This window comes from Giraffa tippelskirchi, chromosome 1 (assembly GCF_054371585.1).
Source record: "Giraffa tippelskirchi isolate mGirTip1 chromosome 1, T2T-mGirTip1v1.2.pri, whole genome shotgun sequence".
Taxonomy (NCBI): Eukaryota; Metazoa; Chordata; class Mammalia; order Artiodactyla; family Giraffidae; genus Giraffa; species Giraffa tippelskirchi.
This window is the reverse complement of record NC_137275.1, coordinates 76,336,498-76,358,416: the sequence shown is the minus strand read 5'-3', so window position 1 is coordinate 76,358,416 and position 21,919 is coordinate 76,336,498. Positions and strand designations below refer to the sequence as shown.

The 21,919-nt window shown below is 36.1% G+C and overlaps 1 protein-coding gene across 5 annotated transcripts in view; it reads right to left on the bottom strand.

Moving 5' to 3' along the window:
- CCSER1 (coiled-coil serine rich protein 1) overlaps positions 1-21,919 on the bottom strand; it is a 1,336,256-nt gene that overhangs the window by 1,175,127 nt on the left and 139,210 nt on the right. For all 5 annotated transcript variants that reach the window (XM_081594745.1, XM_081594754.1, XM_081594785.1 and 2 more), the window contains exon 2: positions 5,266-6,627. In XM_081594745.1, coding sequence (XP_081450871.1) covers positions 5,266-6,586 — 1,321 coding nt within the window. In that variant the 5' untranslated portion in view covers positions 6,587-6,627. The remainder of the gene's footprint in view (positions 1-5,265; positions 6,628-21,919) is intronic.

Genomic DNA, 21,919 nt, shown 5'->3' with positions numbered 1-21,919 from the left:
CAGCATCTGATCATTTCTCACTATGTCCCCCACTAACATGCTGGCACAAACTCCATCAGTGCTTGCCTTGCTTACTGCAATACTTCAATACAGTCTCTGGCCTCTGCCTAGTCCCACCTGCCTCTCCCTGATCAACACACAATCTATTTTCTACATGATAATCAGAATGATACACTTAAGTGAGATTGATCACGATGGTTCCTCTAGTCAGAAAGCTGGTATGCTTCCAATGGGCTACCGAGTTCCTCATGATATGACCTTACTCTCCTTATTGGTCACTTGTTAATCGTATCTATCGTATCTGTACCCTCATCTTCTACTACCCCCCACTCCTGGACCTCTCACTGTTTCTAGAACATTGCAGGCATGCTCCAGCCTCAGGATCTTTACCCCATAGCCTTTGCACTGATATACTTTTCTCAAATGTCTTTGTGGCTTACTCCCTAATTTTTTCCAATATGTTACTTTGAGTAATACCTATTCACTACACTTAGAAATGAAAACTAAAACAAGAAACTATCAGAAAGAGAATTAAGAAAGAAAACAATTACATCTACAATTGCATCAAAAGAATAAAATACCTAGGAGTAAATTTAACCCAGAGGGTGAAAAACATATACACTGAAAACTGTAAAAGACACTGATGAAAGAAAATGATGACAATAAAAATAAAGTTGTTTTATGTTCACAAATTGGAAGAATTGATATTTTTAAAAAGTCCATACTACCCAAAGGGACCTATAGATTTGATGTAATCCCTGTCAAAAATCATGATGACATTTTTCACAATCCTAAGATTTGTATGGAACCACAGATGACTCCAGATAGCCAAAGCAATGTTGAGAAAGAAAAACAAAGCTGGAGACATTACAAGTCCTGATTTCAAACTATGTTACAAAGCTATAGCGATCAAAACAGTATGGTATTGGCATAGAAACAGACAGCTTAATGGAACAGAACAGAGAGCAAAGAAATAAAGCCATTCATATATGACAACTAATTTTTGACAAACAGCCCAATCATATATAATGAGGAAAAGGTAGTCTCTTCAAGAGAAAATGTTGGGGAAAATGGACAGTCATGTGCAAAAAGACGAAACTGGAATCTTACACCACACACCAAAATCAACTCAAAATTTATTACCAACTTGAAAGTTAAGACCAGAAACTGTAAACCTCCTAGAAGTAAACACGGGAATAAGCTCTTTGACATTGATCTTGATAATGATGCTTTGGATTAGATATCAAAAACAAAGAAAATAAGAGCAAAACCAAACAAGTAGGAATATTTCAAACAAAAAAGTTTCTGCACAGGAAAGCAAATAATCAAGAAAAAAAGAAACAGAAACAAAGACAATCAATTGGATGGGAGAAAATATGTACAAATCATACATCCTATAAGGGGTTAATAGCCAAATATACAAGAAAATCATATAACTCAATAGCAACAAAAAAATAGGCAAAGAACATAAGTAAACTTTTTTTTTCCAAATAAGACATACAAATGGCCAAGAGGTACATGAAGAAAAGAGCTCAACATTCATAATCATCTGTGAAATGCAAATCAAAACCTCAATGAGATTTTACCTCATTTTTGTTAAGATGGCTATTATCAAAAAGAGAACAAGTATTTTTGAGGATGTGGAAAAAAGGGAACCCTTGTGCACTGTTGGTGGGAATATAAACTGGTGCAGTCACTCTGGAAAACAGTATGGAGGTTCTTCAAGAAATTAAAAATAGAGCTACCATATGAGCCAGCAACCTTACTTCTGGTAATCTACCTACAGTCAACAAAATCATTATCACAAAGAGATCTCTGTACTCCCATGTTCACAGCAGCATTATGAACAATGTGACCAATACTGCACGGTGTCACTTATATATGGAATCTTTTTTTAAGAGTTGAACTCATAGAAACAGCAGAAAAGTGGTTGTCGGGGGTTAGGAAGTGGGAGAAACACAGAAAGACTGGCAAAAGAGTACAAACTTTCAATTATAAGATAAAGATCTGAGCATCTTAATAACTTGAGGGAGGCGATCCTTTCACAATGTACACATATATCAAAAAATCACTTCGTTCACTTTAAACACATAATTTATTTGTCAATTATACCTCAATAAAGCTAAAAAAAAAATGCAAACTACAATCCCACTCCCCACATCCTAATCTTTTATTCTGCTTTAAACCCATCCTCAGCAGTTATCACCATCTGAGATTTATTTATTTCTATGTTAATTGTCTGAGTATTCCCACTGCAAAGTAAGCTTCATGAAGGGAGGAGTTTGTTTTGTTCATTTCTATATTCTTAATGCCTAAAAACAGTATCAAAACAAATATTTGTAAATGAATGAAACTGATTTGTTCAGGCTCATCTATGGGTTTAAAGACTTTTGGCTAGGACCTATTAAGCCAATATATGCCTGTTCTTTTTAGAAAAATTTTAATACAATAAATAAAGGTTAAATTGCCAGAGAGCTAACATCTCATTAACAATTCTGATATGAATGTACACCTAACACATTCAGATATTTGTTAAATACTTTTTTAAACATATTTCATAATAAATACAGAATAAGTCTAGTGTTATGAAATTAAGCAACTCTTTCTTCTGCAAAATACATTTGTTTAAATGTCTTTAAGAGCTTTAAACTTCCAAATTATAAAATCTTTATGAACAGCAGATGAATATCTACCATGGATTCAAATGAAAGGTAGTATGAAACCAACTTTTCCTTTTTTACATTACCAGGTTATTTGCCTATCTCTTTCTATTTTACAAGCTATAGATAATATGAATCATCACCTAATGTCCAGGAACAGGCATCATAGTGTCAAATTCAGTGAAATTAATTTAATGTGTTAAATGGCCTGGAATTAGGATCTCAGTCAACACATAATTGTTGGTCATTACCTAGTTTCCATAGAAATAATATTTACTTTATTCAGTTTGACACTGAGGCAACTCATCACTTCTAAAGAAGAATTAACCAGGATAATTATACTTTTACCCTTTTGCATGTTATTTAAGAACTGCCTACATTCCAATCTGAGGTCCACCATTTGCTAAGAGTATGATTTCATAAAGTTATTTAACTTAATCCTAAACTTTAGTTACTAAATTCCACATAAATTTTTGGTTGCTGCTAAATCGCTTTAGTCGTGTTCGACCCTGTGCGACCCCATAGACGGCAGCCCACCAGGCTCCTTCGTCCCTGGGATTCTCCAGGAAAGAATACTGGAGTGGGTTGCCGTTTCCTTCTCCAGTGCATGAAAGTGAAAAGTGAAAGTGAAGTTGCTCAGTCATGTCTGACTCTTCGCAACCCAATGGGCTGTAGCCTACCAGGCTCCTCCGTCCATGGGGTTTCCCAGGCACGAGTACTGGAGTGGGGTGCCATTGCCTTCTCCAAATTTTGGTTAGTATTAAATAAAACAATTCATGGGAACCACTTATCATATTTTGGGGCACATCAGTAAAGAATTACACAAGTATCAACAAAAATACAAACAAGGCTACCAAGATCAAAAACTGAAAAAAGTAGGCAGATGTGTAAAAATGATCTTGTATCTAATGAGAAAAAATATTAAAACAATTGAAAATTAATTCATGCCTTTAAAACTTTAGAATTGCTATATTCATGGAGAGACTAGTTAAACAAATCAGATAAGCTGATAAATCTTGATATTATATAATACATAACTTCACTGACCACAAATTTTATTTAATATTTTAATATTATTCCTAATGTTTTCGAAAGAGGCTGGGTCATGATATGTACTACAACCTAGTCATTAAGAGTCTGAACTTTGGATTTAAATAGTTTAATCTGGCTCTGCCACTAGCCAGTTGTATAATCCCTCAGTCTCAGTTTTCTTATGTGTTAAATGGGGAACATACGAGTTAGTACCTATCTCATAAGAATTATATCATAAACAATTACTCATGAACTTAGTGACTTTGGACACATTACTTAACCTATTTGTGTTCCCAATTATCTTGCCTGTACAATGAGTTACAATAATAGTAATGATTTCAATCACTTCCAGATTCAATAAATTAATGTATCCAAAGAGCACAGAAGAGTAAATGGGACATATTGTTGAGAGAACAGTAAATGGAACTTACTGTTGAAAGAACTATTAGTGTGAATGAAAGTGAAAGTGAAGTCTCTCAGTCTTGTCTGACTCTTTATGACCCCATGGATTGTTGCTCACAGAATTTTCCAGGCAGGAGTATTGGAGTGGGTTGCCATTTCCTTCTCCAGGGAATCTTCCTGACCCAGGGATCAAAACCGGGTCTCCTGTATTGCAGGCAGAGGCTTTACCTCTGTGCCACCAGGGAAGCCCTATTAATGTGAACAGTAGCAGCAAAAGCAGTAGCAGTAGTAATAGTAATCATGGTGGAGAAAAAAGAATAAAAAATAATGAATACAGCCCATCAACAATTCTCTTGAACTGAATTTTATACTGAAAAACAAAGTTTTTCTGTTAAATAACAGACTGCATTAAATCAACCTTCCCTCTCACTTTTTTGTGCCAAAACATGGATCTTATTTAATAATAAAAAGCTTTGCTAAAATACAAAATAAAATTTATACAAATGTATTTTATAATGGTTCGGAGAAGGCAATGGCACCCCACTCCAGTACTCTTGCCTGGAAAATCACAGAGACGGAGGAGCCTGGTAGGCTACAGTCCATGGGGTCACTAAGAGTCGGACACGACTGAGCGACTTCACTTTCACTTTTCCCTTTCATGCACTGGAGAAGGAAATGGCAACCCACTCCAGTATTCTTTCCTGGAGAATCCCAGGGACGGCGGAGCCTGGTGGGCTGCCGTCTATGGGGTCGCACAGAGTCAGACATGACTGAAGCGACTTTGCAGCAGCAGCAGCAGCGTTTTATAATGGTTATGATTTAACTAAGAAATACCAATATTCTATCACGAACTATAAAAGATACTCATTATTTTAGATAAAGCCACACTGTAAATGAAATTAATTTCCTTCCACTTTCTTCTGAGGCTCAGAATCTGAATAGCACAACTAAGAAAAATGAGTAATATGGATGAACTACATTTCAGCATGATACAAATGAAGTAAGTTTAAGTATAGAAATGATTTAAAGCAAATTATAAACAGGAAATAATATTACAGAGTGAAAACTAAGGAAAATATAGTTCCCATTCATGAGATGGAATAAGAAACTGACTATATTATAAGGAAAATAATAATTCATATCATTTATTATACAGAGAAAATCAGCATACCTTTGGCAGGATTTGCATCATATCCGTATGATGTTTTGCTTAAAACATGATGATCACCAGAAGAGGGTATTATCCTTGAATCTGAAATAGGATGGATCCCTTTCACACGTTCAGCTATAGCTTTATGGTGCTCATAAAATCCAAATTTCCTTGGGGAGCTTGTTGCCAACATTGTTTCACCATTTTGTATTACCATATGCTCTTCTCTTGCATCTGTTGAGAGGTGAGTCTCTGAGTCACTCCCGTTCATAACAGGTAGTTCAGTGATTTGCAATAACACTTCCTTCTGATTAGCAGCAGAGGTTTCCGGTAAAGAATTAGATTCAGTGCTACATCGACCTTCTAATCTGTATTTCTCAGGAGACACAATTGCACAGGGAACGGTTCCCCGAAGGTCTCTTGTTGTCTTTGTAACAGCAGCAGGATTAGGAGAAATTTGAGAGGTAGAATCATTGTGGCCAAGGTTGTCACAGTGGGATGCCATACTTCCACTTTTAGGAAATGCATCTGCTTCAGACACAGAATCTTCAGTCAAGGCTAAGAACTCTGAAGGTGTCTGAACTGTAGTAAGATCAGCAGAAAGCAATGGAGATTGTAAAGAGCTACCTGCCCGTTCTGTTACATCCACAGAACAAGATGGAGAACCTCTTACTAATACAGGTTCCCGTTCTTGGTACTGTGTAATTTCCAATGAGAATTCAGATTGTTGTACCAATGAAATAGATTGGCTCTGTGGAACTGGCTTAGAAAATTTATAGTGAGATGAGAAAGATTTAGTAAGAAGCTTCTTTGTTGACTGCTTAACAGAACGGCGAGTTTGTTCTTCTGTGAACCCAGAATCATCCCCCTCACTTTTTCCAGAACTTAGGCAGTTTATGAAGACATTCTTGTTAGTCGAGTGTTCCTTTTCCCTTTCAAAATCCTCTGTCAAAGATCTTGTTATCTTCTTATTTCGGGAACTGCTAAAACCAACAGAATGTCTTCCCCTGGCTTTAGTATGTTCCTCCAAACTCAGTTTTTGCATACCGCTCTGACCAGGTTGAGCACCATTTGAAATACTAAGGTTATGGTTGGTAGGTTCTTGCTTAGGTTCACTCCCCTTCTTATGATGAAAGCTGATGGATGGAGTACGGAAGAGGCTTCTGCGTTTACCTGTACTACCTGAGCTTGAGTTAGTGCTGGAAGGAGAGGAACTGTGGACACCGACTGTATTACTGGAGGAGGGTGAAGAAGGAAGAGAATCGTGTTTTCTGCTAATACTCCTTCTGAATATTGGTAACCGGGAGACCAGAGTAGATCGTCTTGATCCAGAGTCCCCCATTGGGACTCCAAGGCTTGTGCTGTGATAGCTAACTTAGTAACCTGAGAAAAGTTAAAACAAACAGAATAAATTAAGAGAATTCAATTATAAATATGGCATTTTAAAACAAAATATTGTTTTCTCATTCATGACACAAAATTTGTGCTATACTAAAATAATAAATAGTACAATTCTGATACTTAAGGAATTTTCTGAATCTCTATGTAGCAAAATATCCAATAATTTGTAGGGAAATTTTATACTGGTGTAAAAACTTCAAGATGACCAAGAATAATTAAAGTCTATTCAAAAGAGTACTGTATTAGAAGACTTAAGAACATTATTCAAGACCCAGCCTTACTACTCACACTGGTTCTATGATTTGGGAAATTGTTTAATCTTAACTTTTTATGTTTCTTTATTTAGATTTAGTAGGCATGAGACAGGCATGAACACTGTCTTCTGAGTAAAATCCCCCACCACTGCCTGTTGGCCAGCATCAGATGAACCACAGGACTCAACAAGTAACTGACCCACACTTAACAGAATTACAGATCAGACTAAGGCATGACCTGATCCTAGAATCTCCACTCAAAGAAAAACCAACTGAGACACATTCTTCCTCTTGGAGTTTGATTTAGGGAGTTTAGAGATAATCAGTCCACTGGCAGAGGAAAGTAAACCACATCATAAAGGATCTAGAGAAGAGTTATACACAAGATAAAGTTATGAGGAACCACAGTTATGAGTTGAAGAAATGATGAACTTTTGAAAGTTAATTCAACTGGTAATGCTGAGTGAGCCTACATACAGAAAAAAGTAGAAACACAGAAAATGTATAAACAAGATTAATGTCAGGGTACTGATGGTAAAGACAAAAAGGAAGAGGAAGAAAAGGTGGCTGCTGCAGTTTATTAACTGTCATGCACCAAGTACTTGAAATAGTACTTGAATTATCTTTTTTTTTTTTAATAAATTTATTTATTTTAGTTGGGGGCTAACTACTTTACAATATTGTAATAGTTTTTGCCATACATTGACATGAATCAGCCATGGGTTTACATGTGTCTTTTTTAATGCTTATAAATACAGAAGTAGCTCTTACTCTGGTCACTTTACAGCTGAAAGGTAAGTTGCCTACCTCACTCAGCTAAGTAGTAAAGCAGGACTAGAAAGCAAAGCTGTATCTAACCACAAGGTCAGTTCATAATCAGCATGACATACACTGCTTTCATGAAAGTAAAAAGCCAAGAGCGTATGCTGCAGAAAGCCTATATGTCCCTACTTCAGAAATTCCTAGTTGTATGGTAGATCTTTCTCTTACAGTGACTACTATTTTTCTTCACTACTATTTTTCTTTCACTTTCATAATGTGGCATTATTTGGTTTCTATTTTGTTTTGTTTTGCTGTGATTCCAAATTTCAGTTAATTCCTTAACCATAATGTGCACATCCCCGCTTTGTCAATTTGAATCATATTGTTTCACTTTGCTGTTTATTGAAACCAAAACTAACAATAATAAATACTACATAAAATGACAAGCCTTCTACTTTATCATCCATACAGATACAAAACTGATCAAGTATACACTTTCATGGCCTTGAAGAAGTGTATGAAAAAAATAGAAAACATGTTCTCTGTCAGATATGCATTCTTAAATATTTGATATCTTGTTCTAAATGATAGAAAATCAATTTGCCCTCCATGATTTTTATCGGATGGTCTTTAACTGCACTCACTAAACGTGAATTTAACTCAAACTATGTGTGAACTGCTTCTAAAACATTTAAGTATTCTTGCAAGGCTTTGGCTGAAGAAAGCTTAAAATATAAAGACATTTTCATTTGCGAGGTCCTCAAGAAAGTAAAACTATCTCATTTTCCTCTCAGCTAATATATTCCGAAATAGATGCAAAAAATAATACATTTTTTTTACATTTTCACTGTTAATAATGCTGTAATGAATATCATTCTCAGCTGTGTTTTTTTATTTATATGCAAGATTTATTTCCATTCAATGCCCAGTGAATAACTTTGCTCTAATTAGAGCATTATCAACCATAATGATTTGCAGCTGGTGGTGAACCTAGGGATTTCAGTTCTTTAATGTCAAGATATTTACCATTATTTTTCAAATATCTTCAGAATTCATATATATTAAAATGTTTCTTAATCTTTTTTCAGTAATTCTTGCAGTTCTATCAGCAATTAAAAATAAAAGAGTGAATAAATCCCATATCTCTTAGGCAAGTATTCAAATGATTTATTTAATAATGAAAAACTTTCAGAAAAAAAGAATTACAACAAATATACCTCTTTGTAAATTCTTAATGAAAACAACCAGACTTCCATTTAAGGGTGGTGTCATCTGCATATCTGAGGTTATTGATATTTCTCCCAGCAACCTTGATTCCAGCTTGTGCTTCATCCAGCCCAGAGTTTCTCATGATGTACTCTGCATATAAGTTAAATAAGCAGAGTGACAATATACAGCCTTGACGTACTCCTTTTCCTATTTGGAACCAGTCTGTTGTTCCATGTCCAGTTCTAACTGTTGTTTCCTGACCTGCATACAGGTTTCTCAAGAGGCAGGTCAGGTGGTCTGGTATTGCCATCTCTTTCAGAATTTTCCACAGTTTATTGTGATCCACACAGTCAAAGGCTTTGGCATAGTCAATAAAGCGGAAATAGATGTTTTTCTGGTACTCTCTTGCTTTGTCAATGATCCAGAGGATGTTGGCAATTTGATCTCTGGTTCCTCTGCCTTTTCTAAAACCAGCTTGAACATCTAGAAGTTGACGGTTCACGTATTGCTGAAGCCTGCCTTGGAAAATTTTAAGCATTACTTTACTAGCACTACTTTACTGCTGCTGCTGCTGCTAAGTCGCTTCAGTCGTGTCCGACTCTGTGCGATCCCATAGATGGCAGCCCACCAGGCTCCCCCGTCCCCCGGATTCTCCAGGCAAGAACACTGGAGTGGGTTGCCATTTCCTTCTCCAATGCATGAAAGCGAAAAGTGAAAGTGAAGTCGCTCAGTCGTGTCCGACTCTTGGTGATCCCATGGACTGCAGCCTACCAGGCTCCTCTGTGGCACTACTTTACTAGATGAGTGCAATTGTGCAGTAGTTTGAGCATTCTTTGGCATTGCCTTTCTTTGGGATTGGAATGAAAACTGACCTTTTCCAGTCCTGTGGCCACTGCTGAGTTTTCCAGATTTGCTGGCATATTGAGTGCAGCACTTTCACAGAGTCATCTTTCAGGACTTAGTACTTCTCTTTAATGCATCCTCAAGGTTTAACTTTCATAGCAAACATCTGTTTATTTATCTGACTTTATTACTTTACCTTAGGTTTCTTAATGGCAAAGGCCACTTCTGCTTGCTTTGAGACCCCAGTGCCTAATATACAATCAATGCCTACAGAGTAAATGGATGTCATAAAGCAAAATTTTAACTTGAATACATCAGCATGTCAAACATAAACGACCATATTTTCTGTCTCACTAACAAAAATAAATGCTACAATTTTGAATTTAATTATGTTGAATTCCAACTTTCAGAGTCATGAATTAATTTTAAAGCCTTTCAAACTGCAAAATTAATGATCTACATTTTGCTTACATTTGAATATAATGCTAACAAGCTGAATAACACACCATCAAATCAACTTTGACTTTTCATGAAAGACAAATGGAACAAAGACAAATACATGGTAATTTTATTTTTACTATAAATTCACTACAATTATAACTATTTTATTTCTTTAGCAAATCTTGCACATATTTTCGTATGTTTTTATAAATTTCCAAATCTGACAAAATGCATTTTCTCAATTCTCACCTAATGTGTCTTAGTTAGAAGTTCAGTCACTTTAATCATAACAGGTTTTGAAAATATATAGGTTGAATCAGACCTGCTCATTGTCCAAGGACCTTTATTATCATAAACATTTTCCTTGAAAATACAAATTCTTCATGTAAGATTATCTTCTAAATATACTTCTGCTACTGCTAAGTCACCTCAGTCATGTCCGACTCTGTGTGACCCCATAGATGGCAGCCCACCAGGCTCCGCTGTCCCTGGGATTCCCCAGGCAAGAACACTGGAGTGAGTTGCCATTTCCTTCTCCAATGCATGAAAGGGAAAAGTGAAAATGAAGTCGCTCAGTTGTGTCCGACTCTTAGCGACCCCATGGACTGCAGCCTACCAGGCTCCTCCATCCATGGGATTTTCCAGGCAAGAGTACTGGAGTGGGGTGCCATACTTCTAATACTGTCTAAATAAACAAAAGTTACCTTGACGTACAGAAACACCACCTCCAAAAATGCAGACTGACTATATTAAAAGTGGTATGAAACTCAGTTCTACCTCAACTGAAGAAATACATCCTTTGTTCTTGAGCACCACAATTTAACAAAAAGCTCCCAGAAAGTACTTTAATCAGTGATCTCTACAACCTTAGCAAATACTATCATTAACCTTAATAGAGCACAACTTACATGGTTGATCTGTTCCAAATAAACTGGAGCTAAATTTCTTATTTGGCATGGTTGAGAAGGATGTGAATTCCATTTCAAGAGGTTATATAAATCATTAAATGTTACCTATTTAAAGTTAAAGTTAATGTAAAATACATTAAAAAAATAAGGTATGCTGAAAAATTATACTTTTCTTCCATAATTCTAAAGGCATTAACCAAAGGCATAAAATAACCTTATAAGTTTTAAAAGCTATCACCTTGGAACTGGGGTGCCATATGCACAAACAGGTATGCCTATCTGTGCAAGTAAAAGAAATAGAACAAAATACCATTCATCTTTTTTTTTTCCTGTAATTTTCTATTTTCCTAGAATTTAGACAGTCCTAATATTATTCAACTATGAGCTAAAGATGATGAAGGGACCCAAAGTCCCACATCCGAGATAGTACCAAGTATCCTTTTTCTCTCTCCCAAACTAGTAGCATATTACTGCAAAAACAAGACTACACAAACAAAGAACCTTTTATACAGACATGTGATCAGCATAACAAAATGGGTTTCTAATACAAGGTCTGCCACTTACTAGTAGTGAGAACTAGAACACAGATAATAATTATCGTATAGTGATTCGTCTTTAAGGATGGAAGGTATAACAACAGAAAAAACACATAACACTCTGCTTGGTACAGAGTAAATTCGAACTTTCTTTTTTTAATGAAATGCATCCAAGCAAGTGGTACATGATAGTACAGCACACTGAGTAATTATGAAAATGAGCTACTTATCAAAATCTACCCCAATTACTCAATTTAAAAAACCATCTAAAAATCCAGGGAGGTGTATAAATTGAGGTCAGTATTCTTACCCCTTGTGATACACCTTAAGTATAATTTTTATTACAATTTAAAAATAAAACCAATATTTGAAATGTGTGTGGGGAATGTTACATAAGTTAAGTACAATCCCAGCCCTATCTTTCCTCAAAAAGGATATCAGAAAATAACCAGGTAGAGCCTAAGTGGCCACACTGAAAAGAAATCAATGACACATGGTGAAAATGGAAAAAAATAATATTCACAGAAGTCAAATACTCACTAGGCAATAACTTTCAACATTAAGAAAACAATGACAGAAAACAAATCATAAGTAAATATATCAAGTGTGAAGTCACTCAGTCGTGTCTGACTCTTTGCGACCCCATGGACTGTAGCCTACCAGGCTTCTCCGTCCATGGGATTTTCCAGGCCAGAGTACTAGAGTGGGTCGCCATTTCTTTCTCCAGGGGTGCTTCCTGACCCAGGGATCGAACCCAGGTCTCCCACATTGCAGGCAGACATTTTACCCTCTGAGTCACCAAAATATATCAAAGGACACATCAATTTTCACCAAAATTAAATATATAATAGCTTGAATCAATTTCCAAGTCAATCTTATCTAATGATATTATTTTGGTGCACATTTAAATGAGGCCTGATAGGTGTTATGGCTTAGCTGGAAAGGCCTCCAACTCAGATTTTATTACAAAGTTCATGCAATTTACATCTCAATCTTTTTTTTTCCTTAATTGAAGTAGAGTTGATTTTCAATATTGTGTTAGTTTCAGGTGTACAGCAAAGTAATGCAAAGAAATTCACACTTACGTATACATTATTACAAGATACTAAATTATTACAAGATACTGAATATCGTTCCCTATGTTTTACAGTAAGTCTCTATTTTATATACAGTAGTGTATATCTGTTAATCTCATACTCCTATTTTACTTTAACTATGGTGTAATCTCTCTTTAAATGTAGTTCTAAAATATTTAATTATTATTTTTTTAATGAATGGGGAACTAATGCAGGTTTCTGTAACACATAAATCCTCATACACATAGACAAAGGCCACTACAACCAGCAGGGATGGTGAGGACAACACAAGATACATTGACAGGATGACCCATCAGAACCAAATGGGTTATTTGACTGGTCACAGGGAAGAGAATGAGAATGTCAGCCAAAGATAGCAAGAGTTAGAAATGGTATAACTGACTGAATATGTTTAATTAGCGATTTATTAAATTTGCATATAATTTAGCCACTTGAATACAGCAGTAGGTTATTTTCAACAATAAACAAGAAAAATAACACAAACAAGCAATTGCTTACATCAGAAATGCTTGTTTATATCAAAATGAATTGACCCTAAAGATAGCATGTGAGCAGAGATAGACTGCCCCTGATTGGACCTATAAATCAATAAATCAATATCCTAGGTAGAAAGTGGTGCTCAATTGCATAATAATAGAAACCATTACAATAGGGAAGGAGAATACATTTCAAAGAGATTATTCTAGCAGGATTTAGGGAAGCAGATGTGTTCCTTGTCTGAATTAATAGTAGGACAGGGACCATAATACATATTTAGAAAGACACATTATCTTGAAACCTAGCCAGATATAATCTTAATTCATTGACCAGAGAGACAACAGAGAGAGAAGAGAAACATACAGAGAAAGACTAGATATTGACAAGAGATTAGACAGAATTTAGTAGTGAAAGTACTGCATTTCGGACTCTTTTGTTGACTATGATGGCTACTCCATTTCTTCTAAGGGATTCCTGCCTACAGTAGTAGATATAATGGTCATCTGAGTTAAATTCACCCATTCCAGTCCATTTCAGTTCACTGATTCCTAGAATGTCAATGTTCACTCTTATCATCTTCTGTTTGACAACTTCCAATTTGCCTTGATGACGCTGTGAAAGTGCTGCACTCAATATGACAGCAAATACGGAAAACTCAGCAGTGGCCACAGGACTGGAAAAGGTCAGTTTTCATTCCAATCCCAAAGAAAGGCAATGTCAAACAATGCTCAAACTACCGCACAATTGCACTCGTCTCACACGCTAGTAAAGTAATGCTTAAAATTCTCCAAGGCAGGCTTCAGCAATACATGAACCATGAACTTCCAGATATTCAAGCTGGATTCAAAAAAGGCAGAGGAACCAGAGATCAAATTGCCAACATCCGCTGGATCATCAAAAAAGCAAGAGAGTTCCAGAAAAACATCTACTTTTGCTTTATTACCTAGGCCAAAGCCTTTGACTGTGTGGATCACAATAAACTGTGAAAAATTCTTAAAGAGATGGGAATACCAGACCACCTATCTGCCTCCTAAGTAATCTGTATGCAGGTCAAGAACCAACCATTTGAACTGGATATGGAACAACAGACTAGTTCCAAACAGGAAAAGGAGTACGTCAAGGCTGTATATTGTCACCCTGCTTATTTAACTTATATGCAAAGTACATCATGAGAAACACTGGGCTGGAGGAAGCACAAGCTGGAATCAACACTGCTGGGAGAAATATCAATAACCTCCAATATGCAGATGACACCACCCTTATGGCAGAAAGTGAATAAGAACTAAAGGGCCTCTTGATGAAAGTGAAAGAGGAGCGTGAAAAAGTTGGCTTAAAGCTCAACATTCAGAAAACTAAGATCATGGCATCCAGTCCCATCACTTCATGGCAAATAGATGGGTAAACAGTGGAAACAGTGGCTGACTTTATTATTCTGGGCTCCAAAATCACTGCAGATGGTGATTGCAGCCATGAAATTAAAAGACACTTACTCCTTGGAAGGAAAGTTATGACCAACCTAGACAGCATATTAAAAAGCAGAGACATTACTTTGCCAACAAAGGTCCGTCTAGTCAAGGCTATGGTTTTTCCAGTGGTCATGTATGGATGTGAGAGCTGGACTATAAAGAAAGCTGAGCACAGAAGAATTGATGCTTTTGAACTGTGGTGTTGGAGAAGACTCTTGAGAGTCCCTTGGACTACAAGGAGATCCAACCAGTCCATCCTGAAGGAGATCAGTCCTGGGTGTTCATTAGAAGGACTGATGTTGAAGCTGAAGCTCCAATACTTTGGCCACCTGATGCAAAGAGCTGACTCATTTGAAAAGACTCTGATGCTGGGAAAGATTGAGGGCAGGAGAAGGGGACGACAGAGGATGAGATGGTTAGATGGCACCACCGACTCAATGGACACGGGTTTGGGTGGACTCCGGCAGTTGGTGATGGACAGGGAAGCCTGGTGTGCTGCGGTTCATGGGGTCCCAAAGAGTCAGACAGGACTGAGAGACTGAACTGAACTGAAGTAGTGAAAGAAGAAAAAACTCTAAGTTATAGCTACAAATGATCCAGGCTTAAGTAAATAATGAGCCTATACTGATACTTAACGCTACAGCTTATGTTCTGTGATTTATACACAATGAATGTGTACTGTTAAGAAAACAGACTCTCATGCAAGAATATCTCAATTTGAATTCAGCACTACACACAAGAGCTGTGGGACTTTAGAGTGATTTAAAAAGTTATTTAAACTTCCTGAGGCTTCATGAGGATACTAATTACAACTGTCCTGAAGATTTTGTGATAATCTAATCAGTAACACCAAAAAAGCACTTAGAACAGGGTCTAGCATATGATAAATATTTAATAACTATAAAATATCAAGAAAAAATAACCATACTTATATTATTTCACAGTCAAATATATTTTAATTTAGCTTAAAATCTCCCCAACCTCTCTCAGCTGTAAGTTCTAATTCTGTCTACCAGTAGACAAATACTCTCATTTCTAGTCAAGACAGAAAGGAAGGTTAGAGGCCAGAGTACCCATATGTCAATGGGCTTGCGGCTTGGAATTAATACACATACACACACATATAATTAAGTTCAATTATTCAGTATTATTTTTTCCATTTTCAACAAGATAATCTAGACTTAAGCAAATAATTAACAATATTATGAATATTCAAAGACTACCTCAGATCCTGAACGTGATTCTCTAAAATTGAACTTGATAAATTTCCAGAGCAATGATGCTATAATAAATATGCAACTTTAAAGAGAACAGCACACATCTGAAAGTATATATGCTTGTTAATAAAGAAAATTTTATTACTTCTTATTTCTTACATTGGAGAATTAGATTTGGTCTTAAAATATTATTTTGGGAAAAAATTACTTACAATCTCCCAGATAAGGTTTCCTAGAAGCAGAGCCTAAGCAAGGAATTCTTGTTCAAGCAATTCACTAGAGAATTACTCTCAGCAGAAATAGGGAAAGAAAGCATGAGAGGTCAGGGGTAAAGCTAATCAAGGATGTGACTGAAAATGGCATCTAGCTTGAGATGAATCGCATGGAATATGGACCACTTACTGACACCCTGAGACAGTGGCAGATCTTTTGTACCCCATGCCAGTCAACCAATTGCAGATCTCTCTAAGGACTGAGAAAAATATTTGAAACATATAAAACAGGTAAAGAATTATTATCTGGAATATATAAAGAATTCTTATAAATCAATAAGAAAAAGACAATTCAAACAGAAAAATAAATGGGCACAGAATATGAACATGCAATCCCAGAAGAAATAGAAATTATATATATATATATTCAATATAAAAGTACATAAAATACATATAAAAACATATTCAAACTCATTCGTAATTAGCAAATATAGAATGAGCTCCTACAAGCCAGTAAGAAACAGACAACACATAGGAAAAAAAGGTAGCAAATAATATAGATAGGAATTTCATGGAAGAGGAAACACAAAGCACTAATCAAAATATGAACAGATATTCAGCTCCATTATTAATCAAGAAAACCACAGATACTATTTTTCACCCATAACGTTTCAATACTAAATAATATAAAATTTGAATGAAAGAAGTAGTACTTATAGACACTTATGCTGCTGCTGCTGCTTAGTTGCGTCAGTCGTGTCCGACTCTGTGCGACCCCATAGACAGCAGCCCACCAGGCTCCCCCGTCCCTGGGATTCTCCAGGCAAGAATACTGGAGTGGGTTGCCATTTCCTCCTCCAGTGCATGACAGTGAAAAGTGAAAGTGAAGTCGCTCAGTCGTGTCCGACTCTCCGTGACCCCATGGGCTGCAGCCTACCAGGCTCCTCCGTCCATGGGGTTTCCCAGGCAAGAGTACTGGAGTGGGGTGCCATTGCCTTCTCTGATAGACACTTATAAAGGAATCCAAATTAAGATTATTATAGAAAATTATGTATCAAAATACCAAATTAAGTAATTTCACTTCTTAGCAATTACTCAAGAATAATACTCACACATCTGCACAAAGAAACACAGAAAACATGTATAGAAACATGCAGTATGCATTTATAATAGTTAAAAATAATATAAATGTCCAGTAATAGGAGACTTAAAAAATAACATGGTATTATCTACTCCACAGTATAATAGACAAGAGCTAAACGTATAAGGTAAAAGATATGATATGACAAAAAAACTCCCAATGTATTTAATTAATAAAATCAAGTACTTAAGTGATATGCTATATACATTTTATGTAAATAACAAATATATTATGAAAACTTCTAGACAATAAATATTCTATAGATTTATATGCATGTAAATGCATAGGAAAAAATCTGGAAGGATGTACTTCAAAGTGTGAACCAGAATTATCCCTGAAGAGTGCCTCTGTATTGGTGGTCACCATCAATGGGGCATTAATGTAACATGTATTTTGAAGTTTTAACAATGAAAATGAATGCCTGAATTACTGATGCTTTTATAGTTAAAACTTACAAAATTCAAATTGAAACTGTATAAAAATATATGACCTATCAAAATTTCATAATACTAGAGGATACAGGAATGTAAATGTGTTTAGTTTGAAAGGTATAAAAATTGATAATACTTGCTGCCTCTGAAAGAGAATGAACATGTAGAAAATGATTTTTATAAAAATAATTTGACCAAATGTGACATATACAAAAATCAATTCTGAGTGTTTAATAATCTAATCAAATATTTTATATTTTAACACCAAGTATTTAAATAAGTTTGACCTCCGGAAGTGCTAAGAATCCCTACATTTATATAAAGACTGTATTTTTCATGAACCTATATTTTTAACACTGAAATTATATTTTATGTGACCATCAGTCCAAAGCATATGTTTATAAATTGAAATTTACTTTTCTAAAACTTAAAATTCTATTTCATTTCACATATTCAAAACTACTTCTATCCTTTTAAAAAAACTCATTATTCCTTTACCATCTGATGATTAATATAAATGTTGTCAGTGATAGTCCAGATACAAATGATTTGTTCTAGGCCATACATAATCTTCTTAATGTTTTAGTATTTCCATAATACAAACAATAAACCACCACAGATTATATGACTGGCTAATAAATCTGAGTTATATGACTTGGAAGCATGTGACATTATGACTTTTTCTCATTAATAATAAACTAATGCTATTATAAAATTATTTCCAAGGCTAGTAAAAGAACCAAACAAGTTGGTTTCTATTTCCTCGGGTCAAATGCATGCTTCAATTAGACATTTTTAAAACAGCTTATTTGCTTTCTAAATATTAAAATAAGTGGATTTGCTTCATATATTAATTTTTTTACTAGAAAGGTAATGACCAAGTTCATAACAACCTGCAGTTGTGTAGACTGAACAGCAGAGGGTGGAAAAGATCTTTCTTGTCTGTAATGAAGTCTTTTTTTCTTTTTTTTCTTCTTTTAACTTTCAAAACCAATTTAAGATTTATTGGGCAGGTAACTATAAAAATATCACAAAGTATTTTATGTAAGTGAAAAATCTCCAAGTGTGTTTTCAAATTAAATCTTTTTTCAAACAATTACTATCATCCAAAACAGTGGGATAACAGGGCAGCTGCAGTACTAGGAGGCCAATGTAGGCATAAGCTCTTCTTGGAGGTCGTCAGTAGCCTTACATCAGGCCAAACAACTAACAGACAGGGAGCACAGCCCCAACCATCAGCAGACAATTGAATTAAAGGTTTACTGACAATAGCCCTGCCCACCAAAGCAAGATTCAGTTTTCCCCACAACCAGTCCTTCCCATCAGGAAGAAAGAACTGTAATCCCACAGCCTCCAGAACAAAGAACACACCGCTGAAAGATAACCAAAATGATCCCATGGATCACAGCTTTGTGTAACTCAAGGAAGTTGTGAGCCATGCTGTGCAGGGCCATCCAAGACAAACAGGTGGAGAGGTCTGACAAAATGTGGTCCATTGGAGAAGGGAACGCCAAACCACTTCAGTGCTCTTGCCTCGAGAACCCAATGAAGAGTATGAAAAGGCAAAGAAGATATGATATGGGAAGAAGAGCCCCCAAGGTCAGAAGATGCACAATACGATACTGAGGAAGACCCGAGAGCAATTACTAATAGCTCCAGAAAGAATGAAGCAGCTGGACCAAAGTGGATATGTCACTCATTTGTGGATGTGTCTGGTGGTAAAAGTGAAGTCCGATGTCATAAAGAGCAATACTGCATATGAACCTGGAATGCTAGGTCAGTGAATTAAGATAAATTAGACATGGTGAAGCAAGAGATGGCAAAAGTGAATATCAACATTTTAGGAATCAGTGAACTAAAATGAACTGGAAGGAGCAAAATTAATTCAGATGACCTACAGTGGGCAAAAAACCTTAGAAGAAATGGAGTAGCCCTCATAGTCAACAAAAAAGACTGAAATGCACTACTTGGGTGCAATCTCAAAAAGGACAGAATGATCTACGTTTATTTCCAAGGCAAACCATTCAACATCACAGTAATCCAAGTCTATGTCCCAACCACTAATGCCAAAGACGCTGAGGTTGAACAGTTCCATGAAGACGTACAAGAACTTCTAGAACTAACACCAAAAATACATGTTCTTTTCATCGTAGGGGATTGGAATGCAAAAGTAGAAAGTCAAGAGATACCTGGAGTAACAGGAAAGTTTGGCCTTGGAGGACAAAATGAAGCAGAAAAAAGGCTACCAGAGTTTTGTCATGAGAACACATTGGTCATAGCAAACATGTTTTTTAACAACATGAGACAACTCTACACATGGACATCATCAAATGTGTGTGTATGTGTTAGTCACTCAGTTGTGTCTGACTCTTTGTGACCCCATGGACTGTAGCCCTCCACGCTCCTCTGTCCATCATCGACAAACACCAAAATCACACTGATTATATTCTTTGCAGCCAAAGATGGGGAAAGCTTTATATAGTAATCTAAAACAAGACCTGGAGCAGACTGTGGCTCAAATTATCAAGTACTTACTGCAAAATTCAGACTTAAATTCAAGAAAGTATAGGAAACAACTAGGTCATTCAGGTATGACCTAAATCAAATGGCCTTATAATTATACATTAGAAGTGATGAATAGATTCAAGGGATAAGATCTTGCAGACAGACTGTCTGAAGAACTATGGATGGAAGTTTGTAACATTGTACAGGAGGTGATAACCAAAACCATCATCAAGAAAAAGAAATGAAAGAAGGTAAAGTGGTTGTCTGAGTAGGCCTTACAAATAGTTGAGAATAGAAGAGAAGTAACAGGCAAAGGAGAAAGGGAAAGATACACCCAACTGATGTACAGGTCCAGAGAATAGCAAAGTGAGATAAGAAAGCCTTCTTAAGTGAACAATGCAAAGAAGGAGAGGAAAACAGCAGAATGGAAAGACTACAGGTCCCTTGGAAAAAAAAATTAGAAATACCAAGGGAACATTTCATTCAATGACTAGCAAAATAAAGGACAGAAACATCAAGGACTTAACAGAAGCAGAAGATATTAAGAAGAGGTAGCAAGAATACACAGAAGAACTCTGCAAAAAAATGTCTTAATGACCCAGATAAACACAATGGTGTGGTAATTCACCTAGAGCCAGACATCCTGGAATGCAAAGTCAAGTGGTCCTTAGGAAGCATTATTACAAACAAATCTAGTAGAGATGATGGAATACTAGCTGAGCTAATTAAACTCCTAAAATATGATGCTGTTAAAAGTCCTGCACCATATTGCAGCCAAAGATGGAGAAGCTTTATACACTCAGCAAAAACAAGATCGGGAGCTGACTGTGGATCAGATCATGAACTCCTTATTGCCAAATTCAGACTTAAATTGAAGAAAGTAGGAAAACTACTAGACCATTCAGGTATGAAGTAAATCAAATCCCTTATGATTATAAGTGGAAGGGACAAATAGATTCAAGGGATTAGAACTGATAGAGTGCCTGAAGATGGATGGAGGTTTGTGACATTGTACAGGGGGCAGTGATCAAGACCATCCCCAAGAAAAAGAAATGCAAAAAGGCAAAATGGTTGTCTGAGGAGGCTTTTCAAATAGCTGAGAAAAGAAGAGGAGCTAAAGGCAAAGGAGAAAACAGAAGATATACCCATTTCAATGCAGAGTTCTAAAGAATAGCAAGGAAAGATAAGAAAGCATTCCTTAGTGATCATTGCAAAGAAATAAAGGAAAACAATAGAATGGGAAAGACTAGAGATATCTTCAAGAAAATTAGAGATACCAAGAGAACATTTCATGCAAAGATGGGCACAATAATGGACAGAAATCATACGGACCTAAGAGAAGCAGAAGATATTAAGAAGAGGTGGCAAGAATACACATAAGAACTATACAAAAAAGGTCTTCATAACCCAGATAACCATGATGGTGTGGTCACTCACATACAGACAGACATACTGGAATGTGAAGTCAAGTGGGCCTTAGGAAGCATCACTACGAACAAAGCTAGTCAAGGTGATGGAATTCCAGTTGAACTAATTCAAATTCTAAAAGATGATGCTATGAAAGTGCTGCACTCAATATGCCAGCAAATTTGGAAAACTCAGCAGTGGCCACAGGACTGGAAAAGGTCAGTTTTCATTCCAATGCCAAAGAATGTTCAAACTACCTCACAATTGCACTCATCTCACACGCTGGTAAAGTAATGCTGAAAATTCTCCAAGTCAGGCTTCAACAGTACATGAACTGTGAACTTCTGGACGTTCAGGCTGGATTTAGA